This window comes from Pteropus vampyrus, unplaced genomic scaffold (assembly GCF_000151845.1).
Source record: "Pteropus vampyrus isolate Shadow unplaced genomic scaffold, Pvam_2.0 Scaffold81, whole genome shotgun sequence".
In the NCBI taxonomy this organism is placed as follows: domain Eukaryota; kingdom Metazoa; phylum Chordata; class Mammalia; order Chiroptera; family Pteropodidae; genus Pteropus; species Pteropus vampyrus.
In genome coordinates, this window is record NW_011888862.1 from 6,294,971 (window position 1) to 6,320,342 (window position 25,372).

Genomic DNA, 25,372 nt, shown 5'->3' on the forward strand with positions numbered 1-25,372 from the left:
TCCAATTTTTTATCATTTCTGAACTGAAGCCAGCTGAAGCCATCTTGACAAGTCTGAGCAAATATCAACATTGCTGGGGACTGATCCTATTTCTTAAGAATCTAAAAGGCTGTTCTTTGGGTTAGTTGGCCCCAACTTTTTTTTTTTTTGGTACAAAGAGATGGGAAATTAAGTCATGAGAAAAAGCCTGATGGAAATCCTGCATGGCTGATAAGAGTGACCACAGCAGCCTGCCTCAATTGGAAAAACGATGGGGCCTGAGTGGCTAACTCTGTGAGCCCTGTGGGGATCACGTGCCTCAGACCAGGTACCATGGCTCCAGGCTTTGTGTGAAAGACTACAAACTTCTGATTGGGGAGGGAGCGTGGAATTAAACCATCAGGGAATCCTAGGCTCACTCTGGCCACAGCAATCCCTTTGCCCTTCCCCTGATTCCCTGGCCTGCATGTAGCCAAGCAGATTCCAGTCCCATCAAAGGCTAGGAAGGGGGCCAGGCAGAGGATGTCACTGCCCCAGTAGCACAAGCCTGGTCCCAACACAACACTCTGGGTGTAGACTTCACAGATCTCAACGGGCAAATCTCCCAATGCTGGCCCCCACTACGACAGCCTCTCTGCAGAGGCCAGCTGTGATGAATGGCAAGGTGCATGTATGGCCACAGCTGGGGTGGGCAGGGAGGCCTGTTGCAGAAATACATCCCAGGGCTGGGGCATAGCCCACGGAGGCTCAACACCCAGGGTTGGCCAACATTTCTCACCCAAATGGAGCTGACATATGAAGAGAAAGGGGCATTGCCAGATATAACAATGAAAAATCTGTGGCTTGAGGTTTTATAATGTAATTACAGGCTACCAAAGCCTTCCTTTATACCTGTGGCAGTACAGTGTGAGGCCAGGGGTTCTGCTGGCTGGTTTAGACTGCCTAATGCTGCAGGGGCAGCAGAAACAATGGCAGAAATGGTGAGAAAAGACCTCAGGCGCATGGGAAATGCCAGTCCCTAGGCCACTTGCGCTGGCTGTATTTGAAACTAGAATACACATGCCATGCTCAGGAAACCCACAATGAGAGTAGAAATGGAAAAAGACCGCACCATGTAGAAGCTGAACGGATGGAGTCCGGCTGGGGCTGTAGAACGGGACTAGTTAGCCCGACGAGAAACAGCTATTTGGTTATTTGCCATCGTGTCACACTTCGAGAAAGAATTTTAACACAGAAAAATAGCAGGAAAAAGAAAAGCCATTCTGGGTGTATGGTACAGGACCAGCTAAGGCTGTAATCTTATACACAGAGGGCCTGGTAATAAAAGAACAGTCTCGAAACTGCTTTTCCTCCTGTTCGTGTTCACAGTAACAGCTGGATACGTACTAATTGCAAGAAGTAAAAGAAAGAGCTTTCAGTTTAAAAGCAGGCATGCCACAGTCAGACTCTCGCCAGTGCAGTTTCAAACACCAGTGTGACGTGCCACCTAGCAGGTCTATCTGAAATGCACACTCACTGTCCCTCACTTGTGTGGGTGGCTTTAGGCTGTCTGAGGAGAGCAGCATGGTGCTCCCTCCTGCTAGGTGCATCCCTTCTGCCCATCAGGAAATGGCTTACTCAGGGGTTCTCACCTTGGCACTAGTGACATTTGGGCCGATAGCTCTCTGTAGTGGGTGCCGTCCTGTGCATTGTGGGACGTTTAGCAACATCCTGGATCTCTACCCGCCAGATGCCAGTATCACCTCTCCCCCAGCTATGACTACTAAAAGCGTCTTCAGGCATTGCCAGATGTTTCCTGGGTGGGAGGGGGTATGATCACCTCCCCACATGAGAACCACTGGGCTAAATCAAAAAGAAATGACTTTCTCTCCTCTCCCCGCCCCCACCCCGCTGCCGGTCCCACACCCCAATATATACCCAGGGCCAGGAACATTTAAGAGACATCCACTGGCAACGAACTTTCCTGTCGGTCTGAGCGGCCTTCAGTAATACTTTTGACTTGGAAGACTTGCAGTCATTCAGAACAATGCTCTTATTGCCCTTGAAAAGAAGGTATTTTCTAGCTAAACTGTGGGAAGGCCATGGGAGGAAGCAAGTAAAGCTTCCTTTTAGAGACATTTGTTCATTTTTGTCTACGGAACATTTAGACACAGAACTCTACACACGCCAGGGTCCCTATGAACTGGAAGGGCCTTGGGTACTTGAAACTCACCTCCCCACCCCCACCCCCTTGCCACATTTTTACAAATGAAGAAATGGAGGCCTAGAAGGGGAAGCGACTTGCTCAAGGTCATAAGTATTCCTAATCCTCCTTTTGTGGGGACACAGGCCAATGGAGTCTCTTTTTGCCAATATGCCTGAAGAGCTTAGGTCTCTAAACACAGAGCACCTTGTAGCGCTTTAAGAGCAAAAGTTTGGTCCAAACCAGGCCAGTTAAGGAATGCGAATTTTTTAAATGATAGAATGCTGCAATCAATTAGTGCAAACAAACATTTATTGTGAAATATTCATCCTACCCTTTATTAGGTATTACATCATCAAAGCACTTTGTGGCAATGAAAATAGCTTTTTTTACCCCTCTGATTCACCCAATATTCCATTAAAGCTGCAAAAAATGTGCAATCTGCTTGAAAAATAGGTTGCTCTTATTTACTCATTTGTGAAAAGTCAAAAATTAAAAAAGAAAATGATACTAGCTTACAGGCCTCTAGAGCCAATTTGCCTTCCTGCTTCCCAACTACTCCCCAAAATAATTAACAAAGATAATTTGTTTTAAATGCCTTTTTATAAAACCAATGCACCTTTCCCCATATTATAATCATAAAAATTTTAAAAAGCCATTATTTACTTTCTTGGAAAAAAGGTGGCCAGCCGTTGTTTTTTGATCGGGAGCATGTGTATTTCCTGGGAGTTCACTTTCTTGAACTTTATGCTCCGGCTTTTGACGACGGGTTTCCTAAGGGATTCCGTGTTTCCCATGGACTCTTCTCCTTGGCTGTTGATGTCATAGCCCTGAAACACGGAGTCTTCTCTTTTGAAGGAGAAGTTTTTCGTGGACACTCCCGAGAGACCTTTGATTTTGCCACAGAAGACAGTAGGCATGGCGTCTTCCACTGAGACAATCACCTTGGATGCCTGGGAGTCGCTCACCATCTCAATGTTATTTTCAGCTTTGACCATGCTGCTGGGCTGGCTGGGCTGGCTGTGTGGCTGGGCGGTGTTGCTGCTACCCATGTGGCTATTCATCATGGCCAAGGCCTCACGGGTCGTGGCAGGGACAAAGGGCATTTCCATGCCTCTTGGCAGTTTCTCCACCACCGTGTGACGCGGGCTGTCCATTGACCTGCTGCTGTTATACAGAGTCTGAGGAGCAGGCTCAGATTTCCGGTGGGCTGCCAGTGACAGGTCTAGGGCTGCATCCTCCTGGCAGATTGGGGGACTGACTTCACGAGCCTTGAGCCAGGGGACTGACTTCATGGAGAGATCCAGGGCCTCATTCTCACTCCCCATCTTGATGACCGTGTGGCGGCTGAGCTGGAAATACTCCTTGGGCTGGAGGATGTCGAAGGGCTTCAGTTCTTCCTTCTCCAGAGGGGTCTGGGTGCCTTTAAAGGGGTGCAGGCCGAAGGAAGATGGTGGCTTGGAGAACCCAGGGCTGAACTTGGATTCAGAACTCTGAGGCACTGGGATGGGGATGGGAATGGGGACGGGCACAGGCAATGGGACGATCACAGGGTAGGGCACTAAGAGGGTGGCTGGCGGGACCAGGGGGGACAAAGGAGGGTTAAAGGGCTGGGGGGGCACAGGGGCATATCCGGGAGGAGGCTGACAGGGTGGGGGGCCCAGAGCACCCTGCGAGGGAAACAAATTCTGGAGCACAGCTTCAAATGGCAATGTAGGCTCCTGTGGCTGGCTCGGGATGCGCAAGTCCAGGAGCTGGGGCTGGGCTTCAGGATCCTCGGCTGCCTGGAAGAGGTTGTTGTGGATAGCATTGGAGGAGCATGGAGCCTCCTGTGGCAGGACCAGAGGGGAGTTGAGGTGCTGAAAGACATGCTGCTCCAGCACCACGGGCAGCTGCATGGGGCCCTGCGTGGTCATAACATAGGTGGCATTGCCATTAGGGTTGAGCTCAGGTGCGGAGCTTCCCTCCACCTGCATGTGAATGGGCATCACCACCGGGCTCTCCCCGAGGCACAGGGGCTGCAGCACAGTGGCTGCCACCTTTAGAGCCATGCCACTCTGGGACTCGGCTGGGGGGTTCAAAATGGATGGAGCCGGCACCGTCACCAGGGCCTTCTTTACCAGGTCTGTGGAGTTGATGTTCCAGGCCTCGGTGGTGATCAGCTGGGCCATGCCGTTCTCCAGTCTGTTATTGGCCAAGGCAGGAGAGGAGTCAGTCATGTCCATGGAGAGGTTCTGTGACTGCAGATTGTCCATCACTCTCCTCTGATGCCACTCGATCTGCAACACAGAACGCACAATATGAATCCTCCTTCAGAGACTATTTATAATTGCCTTAGAAGCTCTCGCTACATCTTTTTAAAGTTTCCATATCGTAGTTAACCAAGGAGCACATCCACCTCTCTAGTTATACATACAGGTTATAGATATTTCCTAATAGGTACAAACACACCTGTGATCAGCTGTGTGTGCAGAGCCCCAAATTAAGAGATGATTTCATTAGAAACACAGATGATGTAATGACTAAACAGCCAAATGAGGTTAAATAGAGTATTTTTAAACCTAATACTTAGCTTATATGCTTAGCCTTCAACAGACACAGTTTGATTCCACACTGCTATATCAGACAGTTCAGATATGCAGAGATTTGACTTGTTCAAATTCAAATAGGCAGCAGAGACTTACTTTCCTTTAATTAAAAAAAAGAAGCCCATCACATTAGAATAGTCTGTGAAAATAGGAGGGGCCATCCCAATTACGAAAAGCAGTTCAAAAACTCTGTAGCAATAATTCTTCCAAAAGAGGCTTGATAAGAGGAACTTCCCTAGCAGTGCATTTACACAAGGGTCAGCACGGTTGTCTCGCGGTCTCCCTCCAACCAATGACATCCCCTTTCCTTTCAAGAACAGGAAAATCTACTCCATAGAGCAAAGTGAAGATGCCATAACTTGCATGAATGCTCATTGGGTCCAGCGTCACTTCCCCTATCAGCTCATCTGTCTGACCCGTGACCTCTCCTAACTTCTAGCTGTCAAGAGGAGGAGGGGATGTTGATGATTGTAGGGCTAGGGAAATGGAACACTTGGAAACAAGCATCTTCAAAGGTAAGAGATACTCTCTTGATGTCTTCAGCACCTCTGGCCACCTCTGGAGAGGCCAAAAGAACCTATCACGGGTGCTTCCTCGAAGAAGCAGGGCTGCAGCTGCGATATGGCTCTCCATGGAAACGCGTCCACATTTAGCCTGGTTACCATGGAGAAGGCAGGCACCATGTCTAACTCCGGGATCTGTGCAGCCCTGGAGTCTGGTTGGGCTCGATAATTCAATAACCCTCGGTCTCGCTGGGCAGGCCTCGGGCAACTCCAATTCTTGACCTCACCTCTGTCTAGGTTGTCTGGACTTTAGTCCTGTGGTCATCTCATCCTCATCTCCTCACCTCCAAATTACTAACACAACTTCCAAAACAAGTAAGAGAAGTGGCCCAGCACACCATGGGATTAGAAATAAACAAAGGAGGCAGCTTCAACAATTGAACAACTCTGTGATATTTCCAGACAATCCAAACGTGTCTAATGCACAGAACGAGGAGTTTCTCTGAAGCAGGAGAAGGGGAGGGCAAGGAGAAGTACACTGTGCAAAGCATCACTTTGTGGAAGAAGAGTGGTGGGTGATGCCCTTGACAGGTGGCACTATGGGGCCTGGCTCCATAGGGAAACCACGAGGTGACCCAATGTGCTGGCCAATAATGACCTTGGGGCAGAGTAGGGAGGCAGGCTGCCCCCAGGAAGCTGAGGGGACATGGCCCAGCTGCAGGGCCTGGTTTTTCCAAAGAGGAATGCTTCCTGATTCAGCCCAGGAAACACCAGATCTCCAATAGACCATTCATTCATTCCTGCATGCAGGCATTCATTTATTCACTCATCCAACCAATTCATTTGCTGACTGTCTACTGCATGCCAGCACTTTGCTGGGGGCCAGAGATGCTGTCATGAGCCAGGCAGACAGGGTTCCTGCTTTCATGGCAATTATAGTCTTGTGGGGGCACATGTCTCTGATTGGACAGAGATCTGCTAGCATGAGAAGGCATGAAAGTTACGCCAGGAGAGGCAGCAACAGCAGCAGAACAAAGCTTTGTTGGTCACTTGCTGGCAGCCCTATGAAGGCCCTGAGAACCTAACATGTCTTCCAGAGGAGTCTGCCCTGTCCCTCTCAGTGGCTGTAACTCTTGGGGAGGGGCGAGTAAAGGCTAAAGGGAAGCTGGGGTGGGGCAGGTGAGGACAAGGGACAGCAATGGTCAGAGAAGGCACCCACGGCCACACATCTGAGGTGGCTTCTGATGGCCTGCAAGGCAAGTCACTGGGACCAGTCGTGTTCTGTGCTTCCTGTGGGTTTAGGGTTATTCAGCAGTGAGACTGCTTATTCATAATAGGCTACACCTGTCCACCTTTCCAGATGAGGTAGCCTCTCTCTCTCTGCCTCTCTCGACACCCACCCCACCCCTCAAGGGAGAGACAGCAAACTTCTCAATGCCTCCTCCCCCTGCTTCTGGCACAACGTTCAGCTCAGGTGCCAACTCTCATCTCTTTCTACGAAACCTCGCTCATCCCCCTGCCTGGCCCTGGTTCTAGGCCTGCTACTCCTGGGGAACCTTCCTGCTTAGAGTGTGAGGGTGGGACCTCTCCAGGGCCAGCTCATTTCACAGACCCCTGCCCTGCCCACAGGTAGCTGAAACTAAAACTCACTAAGCATTCACTATCTGCCAGGCTCTCTGCTAAGAATGCTGAGAACGTTCCATTGCCTTACCTCATTTAATCCTCAGAACAACCGTACGAGAGGGGTCCATTTTATTGATGAGAAAACCGATTCCACAGAAATCATTGAAATTGAGATTCGAGTTCAGGGTCAATCCCAGGTTCCTTGCCCCTGTGGGAGCTGTGAGAACCACACCCCTCCATGCATTTCATTTCTTGGCAAGAGTGGGCCCTACAGCCTCCCCGCTTCAACACCAAGTGCAGGCACCTGCAGAAGTGTCTGTGAGAGAACACTTGAGGACACTTGAGCATAACATTTCTTCAAAGTGGTGGCCAGGTGCTTTCCAGAAAACCATTTGTCCTTCTTGCCAGAGAAGGAGCTGAAGGGTCACCAGAGCTCCTATCCTTGGGGAGTGCAGCCTAAAGCAGCCATGCTTCTGTTATTAGGCAGCTAGGAGGCCTCTATCCTCGCAGCCTATTTCCGGTTACCCACCCATCCCACCCTGTGTTCCTGAGACAGACATCACATGGGTGAGAGGGCACGTCAGCACCCATGAGTCCCAAGGAGGCCATCAGAACCCCTGCTGGGACCTCAAGAAGTCTCTGAGAACAGGGCCAGGGCCATATGGGATGCGGGACAGGTCATGATGCAGTGGAGATGAGCAGTGTGCAGTGGTGTCTCAGGGGCAAAGGGTCAAAATCTCACTTCCAGCTCCTCCAACATGACAGCTTTGGACCTGCCTGGTGACTCAGCCAAGGCAAGCCCTGTGAGCACTTCAGCCCATTCCCTCAAAAGACACTGGATGCTGAGACTGCCTTTCCTCCAGCACAGACTGAGTCCCAGCTCCCCCATCAGGTGCCAGGCCTAGCTGGGGCTAAACTAGTAAAGGGAACAGGAGGCCACTTTTGTCATGCACCCTCCTACCTGCCAGAGAGGCTCTTCCCCTCTTTCTCCCTGTTCCTCCTTCCTGTCGTTCACCGTACCAGCAGGCATCCCAACTTGGGATCAGCAGCTGAGGGGCCTGAGTATGCTCAGTGTGGGCAGAGTGGGCATCGCTGCTATAGGAGCTAGTGCTTGTAGTCCCAGCAATGCCCTGAAAATAACAACCAGCCCATGGCATGAGAGTTCAAAGGGTAAGTCTCTGCCCCCAGGATGAGCCATGATGTCAAATAATGCCTGGAGAGAAGGCTGAGGCCTGTTCTCCATGCTGATTAGCATGGGGTGAGGGGTGTAATGGGAACGTCTTCAAATCAAGGAGTATCATAAGAGCCACCAACTAGCTCATATAGAGAGGGCAGTGATTTCTTCAGTGGTGACTGGAGACATTTTGTTTGGGTTTTTCAAAACATTGTTTGCAAATGGATTTATCCCTGCACCCATTATCACTGGGAGCTTGAGTCAGTCAGTAAACAAGGCAGTGTGGCCAATGGGAGGTGGGCAATCTGGATCAGTTGGCACAGGAGACACTCACTCTCTTGGCCCTTGGGCAGTTGCTGTGGTTGGAGGGTTGGAGGGCTGGGGTCCAGCCTGGTGTAGGCCACCTGCCTCCTGGATGGAGACTCTGGGTAAAAGCCTCAGAGTTCAGGGCAGATGGAGAGGGTGGGCAGAAATTGTCTTGGGCAGCAGGTGAGCTCAGAGACCTGTGGGAGTCACAGACATATTCTCTGAACCCCTCATCTTATTATCATGAAGATATAAGCCTACCAGGGGCGAGTTCTCTCAGGGTCCGCCCCTCAGTCTAAAGCCCTCCTGGGCCCCTGCCCTCACCCGGCCAACTCCGGCTCACCTGTGAGACTTTGGAGTCTCATCTTCTGAGATTGCCCCCGTCGCCGAGCTCCCACAGGACCCTCATTTACACTTGTTCATCCTGACCTTCCCTCATACCGCGATTGCCTACTTACTCATTTCTTTAGGACGGAGGAACTGTCTCAGCATCTCATCTTTTTATCTGTACGTGTGACTAGCAGGTGCTCAGCAAATGCTTTCAGAATGAAGGAGCACATTAATGAATCTGGTGTTCCCATGCCCAGCCTCTTGTCACAGGCTCGCCACTTACAGAATCACAGCATGTCAAGGCTGGAAGAGGTATTAAAGCTTACATACATCTCTATCTTCTTCCTGAATCTTTTTATAAATGAGGAAACTGTGACCCAGAAAGTCTGACTAAAACTCACCCATGGTCAGTTATTATAGAGGTCAGCATGCTCTCACTGTGGAAAGAACAGAAGGTCAGGTGCCAGAGGTGGCACGGTGGGGAGGGGCGGTGACATGGCAGCCACCCAGCTTCACCAGCCAGTGGGAGCTTCTGATGAGACAGTAGATGCAAAAGCTCTTTGTGGACAATGAAGTCTGATGGAGGTGATGTGTGAATGAATTCATCCTGGCTCCTGTGTTTCTCTGACACACGCAGAAAAAGGAAACCAAAGCAAGGTGGCATGTGTGCTGTTTTCCTTATAAGGAGTTACATTCGTGAAGAAGCAGACCTGGCCCCTAACTGCAGTCAGTGACCCTCTGCACTTCTGTGCCGCACTGGGCTCTGCTGCCAGCTATGCCTGCCTCTCAGGTCTCCTGCTTACACAGCGCTTCGCAAAGTACTCATTTCACCCTAGGGGCCCCTGTACAGACTGATGGTTTTATAACAAGGATTCATTTATGGCTTAATTTAAAAAGTGAAAATACTTGATCACTCAGATAATTTAGTCTATTCTCCAGGTCCTAGAGTTTACCTATTTCCTCATAGGCATTCAACACTGTTTAAGTATCAGTGTCTCTCTCTCTCTCTCTCTGTCTCTCTCTCTGTCTCTCTCTCCCTCTCTCTCAAAAATAACCTAATACCCTCACCCCTAATACCCTCAGCTACATCCTAAATTATCCCATGGGGGCCTGAAGAGCCTGCACCAATTCAAACTGAAAGACGTTCAAAATGTGACTGTGAACCCCACCACTGACCCAGGGCAGGGTCCCTGAGACCACCTTAGGCAAAACCTGGTTTCTGAGCCAAGAATTTGTACAAAAGCCATGGGGCATTGTGGGGCCTCTCTCTGAGGCCCAGATCACTTTCTGGAGAGAGGCTTGATTTTATTTTGTGCACTAAAAGTATTTTCACCATAGAAACAACTATCAAAATGAGCACAAGTCCCCTGAATCCACAGCGCCAAGTTCCCCTGAGCAAATGTTTTAGGACTGGGTACTTGGGTATGCTCAGCAGGAACCCTTAGCAGCCAGAGAACAAGGCAGCTGGTGAGCCAACCTTCCTATTTGCAGCTGATCTTGCTTCTTGCTTCACAGAAAAGAAGAAAGCCATCAACCCTGAACTTCCTCAACTTTTCCCCGGCTTTCCAGTGTTGTCCCACTCCCAGGACAAGATGAGATGTCTCTCTCTCTTACAAGGCTAACTTCCCAGAGACCTCTGCTAAGAATCTTGCCCCCTTCCAACCGCACCCTATTCTGAGTCTATTTTCTGCTTTTGAGCCAGTATTTCAGCTACACATTCAATGATTAACCTTATTCTGTATAACTATCACTAGCCACTTACTAGAAGTTAAATAAGCAATGTATAATTTTCATCTTTTAATTACAACATGGATATGGTTTCACTATTCAGGACCTGATATGTACTAAATATCTAAGAGGTAAAAATGGTTTTGCTTTCCTCATAAGGTGTAATGATAGTCAATTACTTGCCCTAGTGATTAAATTTTCTGAGCTTTAAACATCAGCACAGGGTGCTTCCTACTGAAGCTGTGAACATAATTACCATATGAATGTCTTCCCAAATTGTTTAAAAGACAAAGAATACACAAAATAGTTACCTACCTTATGGTCAATGATTGCCTTTTTTAAACATACAACTCAATAACAACAACAACAACAAAAACCAAACAATCCAATTAAAAAATGGGCAGAGGACCTGAACAGACACTTCTCCCAAGAAGACATACAAATGGCCAACAAATATTAGCTATTAGGGAGATGCAAATCAAAACCCCACAGTGAGATACCATCTCACACCTGTTAGAACAGCTATAATGAACAGGACAGGTAATAACAAATGCTGGAGAGGATGTGGAGAAATAGGAACCCTCATACACTGCTGGTGGGACTGCAAATTGGTACAGCCACTATGGAAAAGAGTATGGAGGTTCCTCAAAAAACTAAGAATTGATCTACCAATGATTGCCTTTTACATCCAGAGATCTATCTACACAGTTCTCCAAAGGAATATGACCACCAGGTTAGCTTTGGAAACGAGTTGCCCAACATGTTACTTAATTTATAAAATAGTGGTGGACACGTAGTTTACGACTGAGTCTCATCTTTGTGAAGACAGACAGTGGCTGTGGGGAAGTTCTACCAGACAGGACAGAGTACAAATCTTAGCTGTGATGTGATATTAGTGAAAAATGGAAGAAGTGGGTGAGTCGGGCAGAGGAAGCGGTGGGCCCAAGCATCACAAACTGACCACCAACACCAGGGTACACCAAGGTCTTCCCAGAGAGCAGGGGGAGGTCATCCCGGGGTGCCGTAAAACTTAGTTATGTTCCTTTTATCATCTTGTCCTTTTTATTCCCATTTTTCTATTTTATAGCATATACGATAAATACAGGAAGACATAATTTATAATATGTGTGTGTGAGGGAGTGTTCGAATGTTTTTTTCTGATAGGAGTGCAAGAATGAAAAAGTTGCAACTCAGCCGGAAAGATGACTCTCTTAAGGCCCAGTGAGAGTTCCAGTGTTCTGCTGCTTGAACAAAGCTTAGGGTCACCAGCCCAGTTTACCCCTCTCATTTTGTATACTAGGAAACTGAGGTTCAGAGGTTGACTGAGGCTCAACTCTCAGACCTAGGTGCCTTCAAAAGCCCAGTCCCTCACCCATGACTCTAGTTTCAAATTTCACTTGAGTCTAAGGGGTCCCTTGCTATATCTCTATCATAAACAGCATTGAACAGCAAGGTATGTGGGATGGCCTGATTCAACTATCAAAATGTCAAATAGTTTGATGGGTAAGGAGATTTATAAAAAAGGTAAAATAAACTCTCGAGCCTGTGATACCTAATAGACAAATGACTGAAATAGAAGAGATGAGATTCAAGACACATACACATGAGCTTTTCATGACTGTGAGAAAGTCATTTTATAACCCTGGGACTCAGTTTCTTTTTCTGTAAAATGGGGTACTGCCCCACTCTCATGGTGGGGTGGAAAGTTAACTCAGACCTCCCAGGAGTGAGTAGTGTCTTCAGAGAAGGAATCACATCTGCTCTTCTAGGAATTGCTGTGGGCCATGAAGGATGGGGCAGCGGGCATTCGAGGAGAATTGGAGGAAAGAAGGAAAATGCACAAAGGGATTGGGGGAAGGGCAGAACTGTGGGGGGATCTTGCTGGGCCACTACCATGACCACTGAGGAAACTTCACTCCCCATCCTCCCAACTCCAGGCCACAGGGGGATGAGGCGAGCAGTTTGGAGGGAAGGACCGGGAATGGTGAAGAGGGTGAGCTTGGAAAAAGGAGGCAGGTTCTTCTGGGAGTTCTGGTTCATCTTTAAACCAGGCCAGGGGTAGGGAAGGCTGAAAGGAAGGGCTTAGAAGGTAAGAAGACCTCTTAAGTTTCAGTACTGTTTGTCTCTCTTGGGACTCAACTTCTCATAGCAGGGCAGTGTCTGTGAGTTGAAGATATCAGAGCACTGGCTAAAAACCCACTATGTGTCAAACGTACCTACTATGTGGTCTCTGCAGCGTCTCAGGTTAGGGCTGGGCCTCGCCAAGTAAATAAGTTTGTGGACACCTGATTGAAAAGAGAGATGTTAAAGCTGGAAAAATCTGGAAAGCACAAGGCAAACTTTCACGATTACAGCCAACAGCTCACAGGCCTGGTTTTCTGTCGGTGGCCTTTGCTGCATTCTACCAAAGAACATGAAGAATCTGGGAGACTGGCTGGAGAAGGTACCAGAGGGTTGCCCTGACTCCTTTCTTGTCTGGGTGGACAGTGTCAGCTGTTCTTACATTCTCGATCTCATTTCATACTCCCAATTTCTCCAGCTTGCCCACAAGGACTTATGGTAGCCCTGGGGTCTTGCAGCCTGGAATAGAGAACTAAGTTCACATCCATTAATTTATTCTCTCAAAAATTATCTGATTTGCATTTCCCTAATAGCTAGTGATATTGAGCATCTTTTCATATTTTTGTTGGCCATTTGTATGTTCTCTAGGGAGAAGTGTCCTCTGCCCATTTTCTGATTGGATCGTTTGGTGGTTTTTTTTGTTGTTATTGAGTTGTATGAGTTCTTTGTATATCTTGGATATTAGGCCCTTATCAGAGGCGTTGCTTGCAAATATATTTTCCCATTTGGATGGTTGTCTCTTTACCTTGTCGACAGTTTCTTTTGCTGAGTAGAGCTTTTTAGTCTGATGTAGTCCCATTCATTCATTAGGGAAATGCAAATCAAAACCACAATGAGATACCATCTCACATCTGTTAGAATAGCTCTAATCAAAAGGACAAGTAATAACAAATGCTGGAGAGGATGAGGAGAAAAAGGAACCCTCATGCACTGCTGGTGGGACTGCAAATCGGTCCAGCCACTATGGAAAACAGTATGGAGGCTCTTCAAAAAACTAGGAATTGATCTACCATGTGATCCAGCAACCCTTCTACTGGGTATTTACCCCAAAGACTTGAAAACCCATGTCCGAAAAGATATTTGCACACCGATGTTCATAGCAGCATTATTCACGGTGGCCAGGACATGGAAGCAACCGAAGTTTCCTATGATAGATGATTGGCTAAAGAAGCTGTGGTACATATATACAATGGAATATGACTCAGCCATAAGAAGAGATGAAATATTGCCATTTACAACAAAATGGATGGACCTCGAGATAATCATGCTAAGCGAAATAAGCCAGACAGAAAAAGTTGAAAATCGCATGATATCACTTATATGTGGGATATAAACCTAAAAGCAACAAATGAACAGTACAAACAAACAGAGACTCATGGACATGGACAGAGGGTAGGGGGGCGGGGGAAGGGGAAGGGGAAGGTAGATGGGGTATAAGGGGTCAAATATGTGGTGACAGAAAGAAATCTAACTATGGAAAGAGAACACACAGTGTAAACATATATATGCCTTACTGTTAAAATTTATAGCTGAAACTTACTGGATTTCATTAACCACTATCACCATTAAAAAAAAAAATTTATCCGAGCACCTACTATGTGCCAGGTGTGAATTTCCTATCCTCCACCCTGGTACTGTTTTCTCCATAAGCTTGTTGCCTTCTCTCTTGGCTCAATTCTCAAATTATTAACCAATCAATACTCTCGCAGGGTTATCTGCTTCTCACAGGGCTCCTTCAAGGCCCATATTTCTTGCAGAGGTAAAGGAGTAAGTCTCTAAAGAATGCCGGTCCCCAGATAGCAGCGGGAAGAGATGTTATTGCAAGGACCTCTCTAAGAAAGAGAAGCAATGCCATTTTCCAAGGAGGGCTGCCTCTGAAACTAAGAGGAAAGAAGTGCCTGGAGTCTTGGTGAACCTCAGTGGAAGCTGAGAAGCACACCTCAGAATCACAGGAAAAAATCATAAAGAACTGCCGTTGGTGGCAGAGGACACTCACCTGGACAATCGGCTGTGAGAATCAATGAGTGTCTGTCCCTGCATCCAGCCAAGGTTCCACAGCTTTCAGCTGGACATACAGAACCCCAAACACCTCCAGGTGCTGCTGCTGAAGCAGCCATCTTGTGCAAGAGCACAGGTCACGTTTCAAGTCTCAGGACCAGGGTCTATTAACTTAAAAATCTATGATTTTTCGAGATTTTTCTGGCAAAAATGGAACCTCTCAAATATGGAACAAAGGGTGGGGGGACCTGCCTCTAGAAGATAAAATACTTCTAATTAAATTGAGATACAGAGGTTAAATTTTTGTTCTGGGAAAAGGGTTGTTTATAATCCTGTGTCATTAGCAGGACATTTTCCAGAGACTAGTGTGCCAGAAATAGACCCTCTAAGGGGTCACTGGGAGGAAGGGGTGTAGATCTGTGAAGTACAAAGGACTGGGGTTCAGATTTTTCCTTTCTCCTAATGTACGTGAGCCCCTCACCAACGGCCGGCATGGAAACAGCGCCATCCTCACTCCGGGCACGGCTCCCTCACCACCCCCATGAAAATGGTCAGAAGTACAAGCTTTGAACTCAGGCCCAAGTTCAAATTTCAGCTCTGCTTACCTTTGCTAGCTGTGTGACCCTGGGCAAGTTAGGTATAAGACTCAGTTTCCCTCTGTGCAAAATAGGGATTTAAAAAAGACCTGGGGTGCTTATAACAACTGTAGGAAATAATCTATATAAAGTACTTGGCACCGTGCCTGGCATATGGAACGTGCTCAATAAAACATGGCCATCATCATTATCATCATCATCATTGTTGTCATCTTGGCACTGGAGTCATTGTCATCATTATCCACTGCCCCTATTTCCTCTGAGCATCTTAAGTCGGATTACAAATGCTCCCAATAGGTTTGTACACTCAGTTCCCAAGTTAAAACCCTGTCTGTTCAAAGGTTCATTTTAAAATCTGCTGCTAGGAACTAGGAAGGCATTTACTATAGAATTAATATTATATTTGATGGTGAGGTTTCCACGAAAAAATTCACTTAACTCCCAACATAAATAAAATATTGAACATCTGCAGTGAAAATAGAAAGCCATACTGGAAATGAAAGACAATTGGAAAACAATTAAATAAATACAAAAATCTATTTCTCATTCAGGTTGAAAGTCTAAGGGAGAAAGAAGAGGTGGCCAGAGCATCTTAAATATGGAATATGGACTCATGAGCAAGTAAGGGTTCAGAATGAGTTTCCCCAGAATGTGCCACCCCCCACCGCTGGCATGCAGATTATTTCAAACTGAAAACAAAGCTCAACAAGCTCAAGAAGAGTTTTATTTTTACCTTCCCCTTTACCCGCCTAAAGGAATTCAGAAAGAAAAACCTGCTTCAGGAAGGGAACCTCAGTGCTTAGGGAGGAACCAAGCAAGACTGCTGATTAGACGCCCCTCTGCGTCCCATTGTTTCTGGGTGGCCCGGCAAGAATTTGTTAACCAAATGTTTGCTCCTTTTCATCTACCTGTGAATTGCAGACCTTCCCTTTGGAGTCCCAGACCCCAGCATCCCTCTCCTTAGTCCAGAATGGGCAGCCCACATATGTACATACATAATACATCTGGTCATTTCTTCTGTTAATCTGTCTCATGTTAATCTGATTATTAGACTGGCCAAAAGAACTAAGGGTGGGAGGAAAAGTATTTTTCCACCCCCACAAGCAGTTGCAAGGTTTGAAGTTACTCCTGATTGGCTATGATGTATAATTTCACTTCAGATTCTATGGTTTTCCTTCTTGTTGTTGACACAAGGGCCTAAGTAGCTCTCCTCTCCTGCTTAGCAGCAGGATTAGGGTCATTTTCTCACTCACAAGAGGAACAAAAACAAGGGAGGGGTGGAAGAGGGGAGGAAGGGGGTAAGAACAAGAGGGAGAGAAAAAACAAAGAGATTTTCTAAGATTGAAGGAAAGAAGTGGAGAGAAGATTAAAAGTGTGTGTGTAGGTCCAAATGAGAAAGAGGCCACTCAGCTGGAAGAGACAAAACAGAGAAACAGGAAAGCAGTGAGCAAAGCATCGAATGAGTGTTATTCGGCTAGCCACAAGGGGGGAATGCTGAGCTACGACAGCTTTGTTATTGCACAGTGGTGGAGGGAGAGCTGGCACTGAAGTTTCTTATTAGAATGAAAACGTGGGGGAAAATATGAAATTGTTCACCACTATTAGAGGTACATAAGAAAGGTGATCCAAATTTGGGTAAAGCTTCCCCCATGCTTTTAAAGCCACCAAGCCCATTCACTTGTGACTTGGCTGTGCCGAAAGTCCTAGAAAGAAACAGATTTATCTTCTTTTGGTGCCTGATCTTCATTTTAGTCTACCTCTCGCCCCTCCTTGGGCAGTCAGAATTGGGTTTCCCCCATCAAAATTGGGTTTTCCAGAAGGAAGCTAATAAACTCATTCTCACTGAGGTCTATGACTGACAGATTCAAGAATTATATTTTCTTTATTGAGATTATAAATAGAATTCAGTCAGTGATAAAGTATGGACAAGAAATGAAACTCTAATGAAGGATTTCAGATACCAATCATAGGGAGGGACCTTCCTAATTGTCTTGAAATCTCTCCCTACAGACAAGAGCTTGCTACTATGACCAACTTTGTTGGCTCCATTAAAAAGCACTTGAGGTTCAAAAGAGGGGTGGAACATAGCCTCAACCTTTAAGCACTTAGAGCTAAGAGAGGAAGGGAATATGAGTCAATTCTTCATTCCTTTATAGACTCAATCCACAATTACTGTTCACATGCTACCTCATGAGTATGTGCCTCCCAGGTCCAGAGATTTTAGCAATATCTGGAATTTCCTTACTTCATGGTACTTCGTGGTCCTTACTTACCCTATTGCTGAACTGGCTACCTCCTGCAACTTTGTCTTACCCAGTTTCTATGCAGAAGTCAGGTGCTCTCAAAGGACTGCCCACCCCGCGGTGTACAACATGCTACTGCAGTGCTACAGCCACAGTAGAAGCTTAACGATCATCACCAATAGTGACAAACATGATTGAGGGGGGGCGTGAAAGGGGGAAGATGTTGGGTTTTGGTGAACCCAACTGGCTAGTTATCTTAGTTTGGGTTTCCCCACAAACAGAATGATTTGACTGAAAGTAGTTTATTTGGGAGAAGATCCCAGAAAACACCAATAAGAGTGAAGCAGTGAGACCAGGAAACAAAGGAAGTCAATTTATCAAGTAAGGGATGCTGGGAGACAGTGGAGAACACATGCCTTGGAGTTGGTCAAGGACTGCTCCTGGAAGATGTGTTCATTCCTTGGCACTTCCAGCTAGCCCAGCATATGGGCCTAGTATGCTTCTGAGGTCAATATATATATATATATAGATATATATATAGATATATATAATCTCTATATATATCTATATATATATAGATATATCTATATCTATATATATATATATATCTCCTCAGGGACAGTCACAGGTATATGCAGTAAGCAGTCTTTTGAGTATAGAGGCCAGTCTGACGGGACATAGAAGTGGAGCAACGACCATGACTGCTTTATACCAGCCATGCCCTGGAAAGTTCCAGTGCTTATTATGTGAAGATACAAATGTCACCAGTTCAGGCCACCATGACCAGGTGTTTCCCCAACCGGTGACGCTTTTTGTGACCACTGTGAAGAAGACACTCTTATGATAATCTCCAAGCCACAGAGGAATCAGCTCACAAGAAGCGTGCCTCAAGATCTCATGAAGTGCCAGGCACACAAGGAAGCCAGGAAGGGCTTTCCTTCCAAAAGCAAAATGGTCCAGAGATAGGCAGCTTGGCTAATGTGTTCCTTTGGTAGAATATAACGGGGGCCCTAAAGAAAGTTCTTTTAATCATATTTGTGCTGGCTGGAATGCAAGATGTTCCTGGGATGAGTCACAAAAGGAGTTTCTCTTCTGGTGATCTTGTGTTCCAACTCAGGGACCAAAAAACAATAAATAAACAAACACCACTTCACTTCATCAGCTGCATACTGCCTAAAAATAATAATAACAATAATAACCTCAAGTCAAGGAGTAAGCAGACAATGCAGGAAGAAGAGGGCGGAGAGTGCTCATCCTTTAAACAGGGAGTCTGCTTTCTGGAATTGTTTTGTCAGAAAAACTCTGCCTGGAGGCGAGCTCTCTCAAAAGCAGAACAAGGCACTCTGAAGAATCTTAGGGTTGGAGAGTCTTTTGAAGTCTGATAAATTCAGTATATTTATTATCTTAAAGCAAGTATGGTAGTTGCAGCTAACACAGCATAAGCTATGCAAGGTTGGGGTGGGGGGAGGAAAAAGCTGCTGTATAACATCCAGCTAGTTGACAATAAAGATTATAGGTGTTATTTCCTATTCTCCTGGGGTGGGAGAGAGTTCTCCTGGAATGTGTGTGTTTACACACACACACACACACACACACACACACACACACACACACACCCACCCACCCAACAGTGGGCAAGTAGGAAGGAGGTCACCTGCTGTCCCTCTAACACTCGATGTGGATCTCCGACCAAGATTCATGGTGATTCTCCTTTGTCGTCACCTGTTCCACCTTTGAGTTCCAGTCACTAAAGCCTTATTCCTGGAGGTGACATGGGAACTGAGCCTGCCCACATAGGTAGGATTTCAGCAGAGGACATGGTGGAATGGAGGAGGGTTTCCAGAAGAGCAGGAGAAAAGGCACAAGAGGAAAGGTATGGGGACTGGCCAGCAGGCTGGGTGGCTAGAGCAGGCTTGGAAAGATAGGGGCACTAAAAGTTACCCCTCAACAATGAACACTGTGCCTCAAAGGACCGCCAACTCAACCAACACAATGCTGATGTTTTCACAGGCCCTGATGAACAACAAGACGCTATGATGCCATACTGAGACCATTAGGTTGGGAGGAAGAGAAAGGTGATTAATTGGCAGGGCTGTGCTAGCTCCCCCTTCCCTCCCTCCCTCCCTCTCTCTCTCTCTCTCTCTCTCTCTCTCTCTTCTCCCCCCTCACACTCATAAGATATTAATAAACCATTTACTAAGATTGACTTATTATGTGCCAGGCACCTTGCTAGGGATTTTCCATTCATTTTCTCATCTCAATCTCTCAGCGGCCCCAGCAGATCAGTACCACCTTGATGGGAATTGGTTTGATGTTATTTTGGTTTGCTTTTTTTCCAGGAACTGAGCCGTGAATCCCTAGGGACTGGCTGTTTGGATGGTAGGAAGGGAAAGAGTTTTGTAGAATGTGAACAACATTCAATGCAGAAAAGGGAGATCTGGGGGAGATGAGGGAAAGAGAAGGCAGAGATTCCTGGCAGCACATGTGTTGGTGGGTGAGGAAGCGCAAGAAGGGAGGAAGAAGGTGAAGTATCTCCTCGCTTCTGACCAAAGCCTAGAATTCCTTGGCCTTCTTCTGCACCAGGGGCAGGTCCTGGCCTCAGCTTCCCCCACAACCGTTACCACTGCAGCTAGTCATTACTGGCCCCTGAAGGATACAGGTGCTCTCATTCCTTCTCAGAGGCCAACTCTCCATTCGTATGCCTCTGGACCAGCTTGCATCCCAGGCAGGACTTCACTACCAGCCTTGCCAGGAATGTATTTTATCCGTGGCTGTCTGGCCAGCTGTTCACCATAACCATTTCCTCTTCTGCCTACATTACATTTCCCAGCCTCCCTTGCAGTTAGGGGTGGCCATGTGTCTGAGTTCTAGCCAAAAGAATGTGCGTGAAAGCGATGTGCACCACTTCCAGGCCTAGTTCCTACAAACCTTCCTTACATGATGCTCTAATCTCTTTCTCCTTCACTCAGCTTGATGCACAAGGACATCTTGGAAGTCACCTGTGGAGATAGTAGAGCCACAAGATGGAAGGGCCTGCATGGCTGAATCATAGTTTGAAGGAGAGCCGCTGGCCATCAGGAAAATCTATTTCCGTTTTTATGTGAATGAAGAATAAACTTCTATTGTGTTTAAGCCATGATACATTTTCAATTTGTTTGTAACAGCAGCTAGCATTTCTGTAACTGACACACTCTACACTGTGTATGCGAGGGGTGGGCTGACATGCAGCTTCAGAGCATCTTAACTGCACTACCTTAAAACCAGACTGCAGGAGCAGCCCAAGTGCCCAGAGCCCAATTCCGAACTTCCACGTGCTAACTTTTTTGAAGTAAAAGCAATGACACCCTTGGCTGTTCTTCCGGATTTGAATGGATTTATTAACATGGATTTGAGACCATTGTTTGCTTGGTTCCTGCATAAATATCCACTGAAAGAGTCTATTTCATTGGCATTCGTAGAGCTGGCAGGGTTGGGACAGGGCAGGGGGTGTGGAGCTGCCTCCACAGAGCAGGAAGAGGCAGGCCTGCCAGCAGCATTTACCCCGGAGACCCACAGGCGGCCGTCTTCAGTGCTCCTCTGTGTGAGTGGGTGGGGGATGGGAGCGAGAAGCAACACGGGCCTGGCAGAACACAGGCAAACAGACCTGGGAGAAGGCATGCCTGGCATCTGGCCAGAGGAAACTGCTGGGACCATAACGTACCCTTCTCCCTTTGTACCCTTGGATGTTTTGTTGTTTTGTGAAGCAGGGAAGCCTGTGATTTCTGCCTTCCCCCCAGCCACACTGGATTCTTTCTAGGAAGGGTACCTGTGGATTATCCTTTGGGAGAGCTTACCATCTACGGCTCAAGGGTCTGGACCAGCTTTCCCTTGGTACCCTACATGATTGATTTTCTAGGGAAAAGACCACCCATTCAGTAGTATCCTCCCCTTCCACCAACCACTGAGGTTTCACCACTAGCAAGCTCTTGCCTCATGTTCAACATTATTGCCCTCTTTCTGGGTTGCTTTACAAAATACTGATCCATCTAAAGACTTTGGATCGTTGCCACTTTGGAGTGAACGGATCTTAACACTTTCTACACAGAAGCGGCACAAGCACTGACAGTGGGAACATTTCCTGTCCGTGACTTCAGTGAAGCTGTAACCCAGTTGGCCAGCAGAGTTCCGGTTATCTCTTCACTTCCATCAATACTTCCGGTGTGCCTGCAGAGCACGGGGAATATTAGAAATGTTCTTTTGGTGGTGAAATTTGTGGTTTGCTAATTAGTGTGATGACTGTAAGAAATGGATAAAATTTGCAATATTCAAGATATATGAATAAACTAAAATATTTTAGAGGCACTCTCCATTTTGTGTGCAGAGGACTGGAGAATCCAGTAAAGCCCGTAGCCAAGCACCCTCAAAGATGGAAAAAAAAATGGTTCCAATGCTTGTCACCTAACTAGTCCCATGCCTAGCAACTGGTTTTAGAAACTTTCTGATTGCCCATGCCAATTAGAAGGTAGCAAAATTATGTCTTTGAAACGTTGTCATATCCGTGTCAAGTGGAACTTTCATGCCATGTGTGGTTACAGCAGCTGAAAGGACAGCCGCTGGGATTCCCTAGCACAGGCCTATCAACTGGTCTGTGCCTGCTGGCTACTTACATGTCAGATTTTCATTGTGTGTGCGCAGCACAACATGCCCTGAGACTGGCTACCCTGAGACTGGCTATCGCAGTGTGATTCTGAGCTCCTTGTGCAGGAGCCTCTCCCCTCTCCACTCTGACTCTCTGGACTGCCTCCTGCTCTTACCCGGCCTGGCCCCTAATAGACTCTGGCTTTGAACTTGCCCGACGGCAGCCTGCAGGCAGCCCTCGAGGCTGGAAAGACTCTGCTTCAGGAAAAAGGATGATGAGCAGAAACCTCTGTCCATAAAAATAACATAACACTTGGCTTCTCTTCCCATAGGACCTTTTCAGTGTCTGAGCTGGTATCGACTGACAAGTTTGAAAATACTTAAAAAAAAAAAAAAACTAAAGAATCATATCACATTCATTAGAATGACTAAAATTAAAAAGGCTGTAGCACCAAAAGTTGGTGAGGATATGAAGCAACTGGAATACTTTGTCATACAATGCTGGGAAAAAAAAAAAGGTACAGCCACTTTGGAGACCTGTCTGGCAGTTTCCAATGAAATTAAGCAACTGCCCGCCCTCTGGCTCAGCAGCTCCACCCCCTAGGTATCTTCCGAAGAGAAATGAAAACATATTTGCAAAAACTTGTGCACAGATATCCATAGTCTAGTCCTAAGAGCCACAACTGGAAACAACCCAAATGTCTGTCGACAGGTAAACGAATAAACACGCTGTGTAACACCCACCAGTAAAAAAACAGTGACCTCCTGCCACATACAATGACACAGATGAGTCTCGGAAACACTGTGTTGAGTGAAAGAAGCTAGATATGAAAGTATACATGCTATAAGATTTCATTGAAGTAAAAGTCCAAAAACAGGCCAAAAAATGTATAATGATAGAAATCAGAAAGTGTTTGCTTAGGGGAGTGGGGAGGGAGAAAGACTTTTCTAGAGTGATGGGAATGCTTTACAGCCTCTTTCAGGAGGCACTTACACAGGTGCACACAATTGTCAAAACTGATCCATCTGACCACTGAAGAATCAATTCACTTTATGTTAATTATCCCTTGATTTAAGAAAAGAGACATTGAAAATACTGTCAAACCACAAAAAAGAAGAAAAAACACCCAGAGTGGTTGATGGAGCAGAGGTTGCTGGTGGCAAGGGGGCGTGGGCACCGCCCCCCCCAGTGCACCTGCCAGAGGCCCTTTCCCCCAGGTAAAATGAAGGAGGCAGAACTGTCAGCCTCCAAACAAAACAAACGCACAATGAAATAAAAGAACAGAGGCCCTAAGGAAAGTTGGCCCAAGAGTGTGGGATAGCTATCAGGCTTTGAGCCAAAACCACTTTCCAGGAAATGGCAATATTTTTGTGTTTGGGAAAGGGGAGGGAGTATTAAGGCGAGCAACAGCCAAAACACGTTGGTCTTTGGACAATTGCTGTCCGACTGAGGGGCCCTGTGGGAGAGGTTTCAAAGCACAGCTACTGAGACCTCCTCAGTGGGTCTCTGGGTCTGGGTAGTCAGAAAAGTCCCTGCTGGAGCAGAAGTTGGAAGTTCCTTAAAGCAAAGGTCTCCTATTATGCAGGTCGGAGATGAATCACCTATTTTCCTAGTAAGAGGTCTGGCGGTCCCACCCATTCACCCTGTTCAGCACTCAAACAGCCCAGGATGGCTTTATGAGATACTGATACCAGCATGTGCTTACCCATCGGGCTGGGCACAGACCTTGGCTCTGCACCTTCACAAAAGAAAAGTATGGGACTAGATCTGCATGGCTTTCTAATTTACATTTTACAAAGACCATCTGGTACAACCCATTTTTCAGAGGAGGAAACAAAGGCTCAAAAAGGTGATTTGCCCCAGGCCTGCATCTAATTAGCAGTAAGATTATGGTTAAAATTCAAAGTCTCCTCCATTCCCGGCTGTGTGCATCTCCCATGACAATGAGCTGCCCCCTGAGCCCTCAGATGGTTTGAATTCCACAAAATGCCTCTAAGTGGCTTTGAAGTAATGAGGTGACAAATAGTAAACTGAAATGGTGTTCTTCCAAGCAGATCTTAACACAATAAAGATTTAAGGACCAAAAAAAAAAAATTATTTAAAGACTAATTAAGATTCTGACCTTCTTTAATGGCCTTAGGGCCATGTCAAAATCCATGTGAATATTTCTGAGTTATTTTCTTATCATGGGTGATATTTATTCTCAAGAGAAAAACCAAGGATATGCTAGTGACATTCTTTGAAATTTGAGTTGAGTGCTATGATCATGTAAGTAGAAGCAAGAATTTTTCTTAATAACCTACAAATACTTAGGAAATATACAAGTAGTAGATTAATAATTTTATACATATTTTAATGCCATTTCTTCAGTTCAATAAATGACAAGAATTCTTACTCCTAATAATGTGGATGGAAATATTAAGGTCAGAGTCTAAAGGCTCACCCACCCCCTTTCTTTTGAAACTCTGGGCTGGGTACAAGATAAAACCGGGAGAGAGTGTGTGATGAAAGACACTGGAATAAGTCTGACCTGCACTCCCTCATAAGCCTTCAGGGTAAATGGATTTCTCAAATCTGTTTTCCTCTCTGATCGGCTAATCCCTTCCTTCCAGGAGGAGATTTCAGCCCTCTACTCTGCCACTGGTCTGTGGCAACAGACCACGTGCTGTTTCCATCTTGCATCCCTAGTCCCCACGCTGGGCTCTGACTCAAGAGGTCACAATCACTGACTTCCGAGACTGTCTGAGTCTCCCAGGAGAATAAACACATGAGAAGTTCTTCGTATCATCAAAGAGACAAAATCAGGTTGTTCCTGAATCATGCTCAGGCTTTTCTCCACCTCTCATTTTAATCAGTGACGACAATTCCAAAAGTGAGCACATATGACAGTGCTAATGGCTGAGAGGCTTGACATCTCTTGGCACAGGTTAAGAACTGTCTGCTTTTAGTTACTGAAACTGTGTCTCCACAAGACCAAGACAACTTGGTCCAGTGGATGCAACTACAGTGTCTCAAACTGTTGGCTGCTTAAAGGTGCCCTTGCTAAGCTCTCTGTCCTAAGTCATTCTTCGCCATCGTGAAAGCGATAAGGTGCTGGTAGAGCTCACAGGTATCCCTTCACTCATTGCCCATAATTGTAACTTGAGAAAGAAAATACAGTGCAGAATCATAACAAATCCAAGACAAACCCTTCCGACTTGTAGAGAAGGGCTCTACTCAATAAAATAGGATGAAGATGCCCAGCTCAGCCACAGACCAGCTGTGCTCGCAGAAGCAAGTTCCTTAACCTCTCTATGCCTCAGTATCCTCATCCGGACAATGGGAGTGAAAACAACATATATATCGCAGGGTTGTTTAGGGGAATAGGTGAATTAACATGCAAA

At 46.4% G+C, this 25,372-nt stretch overlaps 1 protein-coding gene across 3 annotated transcripts in view; it reads right to left on the reverse strand.

Annotated features, from left to right (window-relative positions):
• Positions 1–2,455: 2,455 nt before the first annotated feature.
• The window catches only part of RAI2 (retinoic acid induced 2), a 60,319-nt gene continuing 37,402 nt past the window's right edge, over positions 2,456–25,372 (reverse strand). The window contains exons 2-3 of one of the 3 annotated variants that reach the window (XM_023532354.1): positions 4,282–4,440; positions 2,456–4,131 (exon numbers count right to left, since the gene is read on the reverse strand). In XM_023532354.1, the coding sequence (XP_023388122.1) occupies positions 2,824–4,131; positions 4,282–4,416 (1,443 nt within the window). In that variant the 5' untranslated portion in view covers positions 4,417–4,440 and the 3' untranslated portion in view covers positions 2,456–2,823. Of the gene's footprint in view, positions 4,441–12,629; positions 12,670–25,372 lie in introns of those variants that run through there. The other 2 variants (XM_023532353.1, XM_011362996.2) reach the window with 2 other exon arrangements.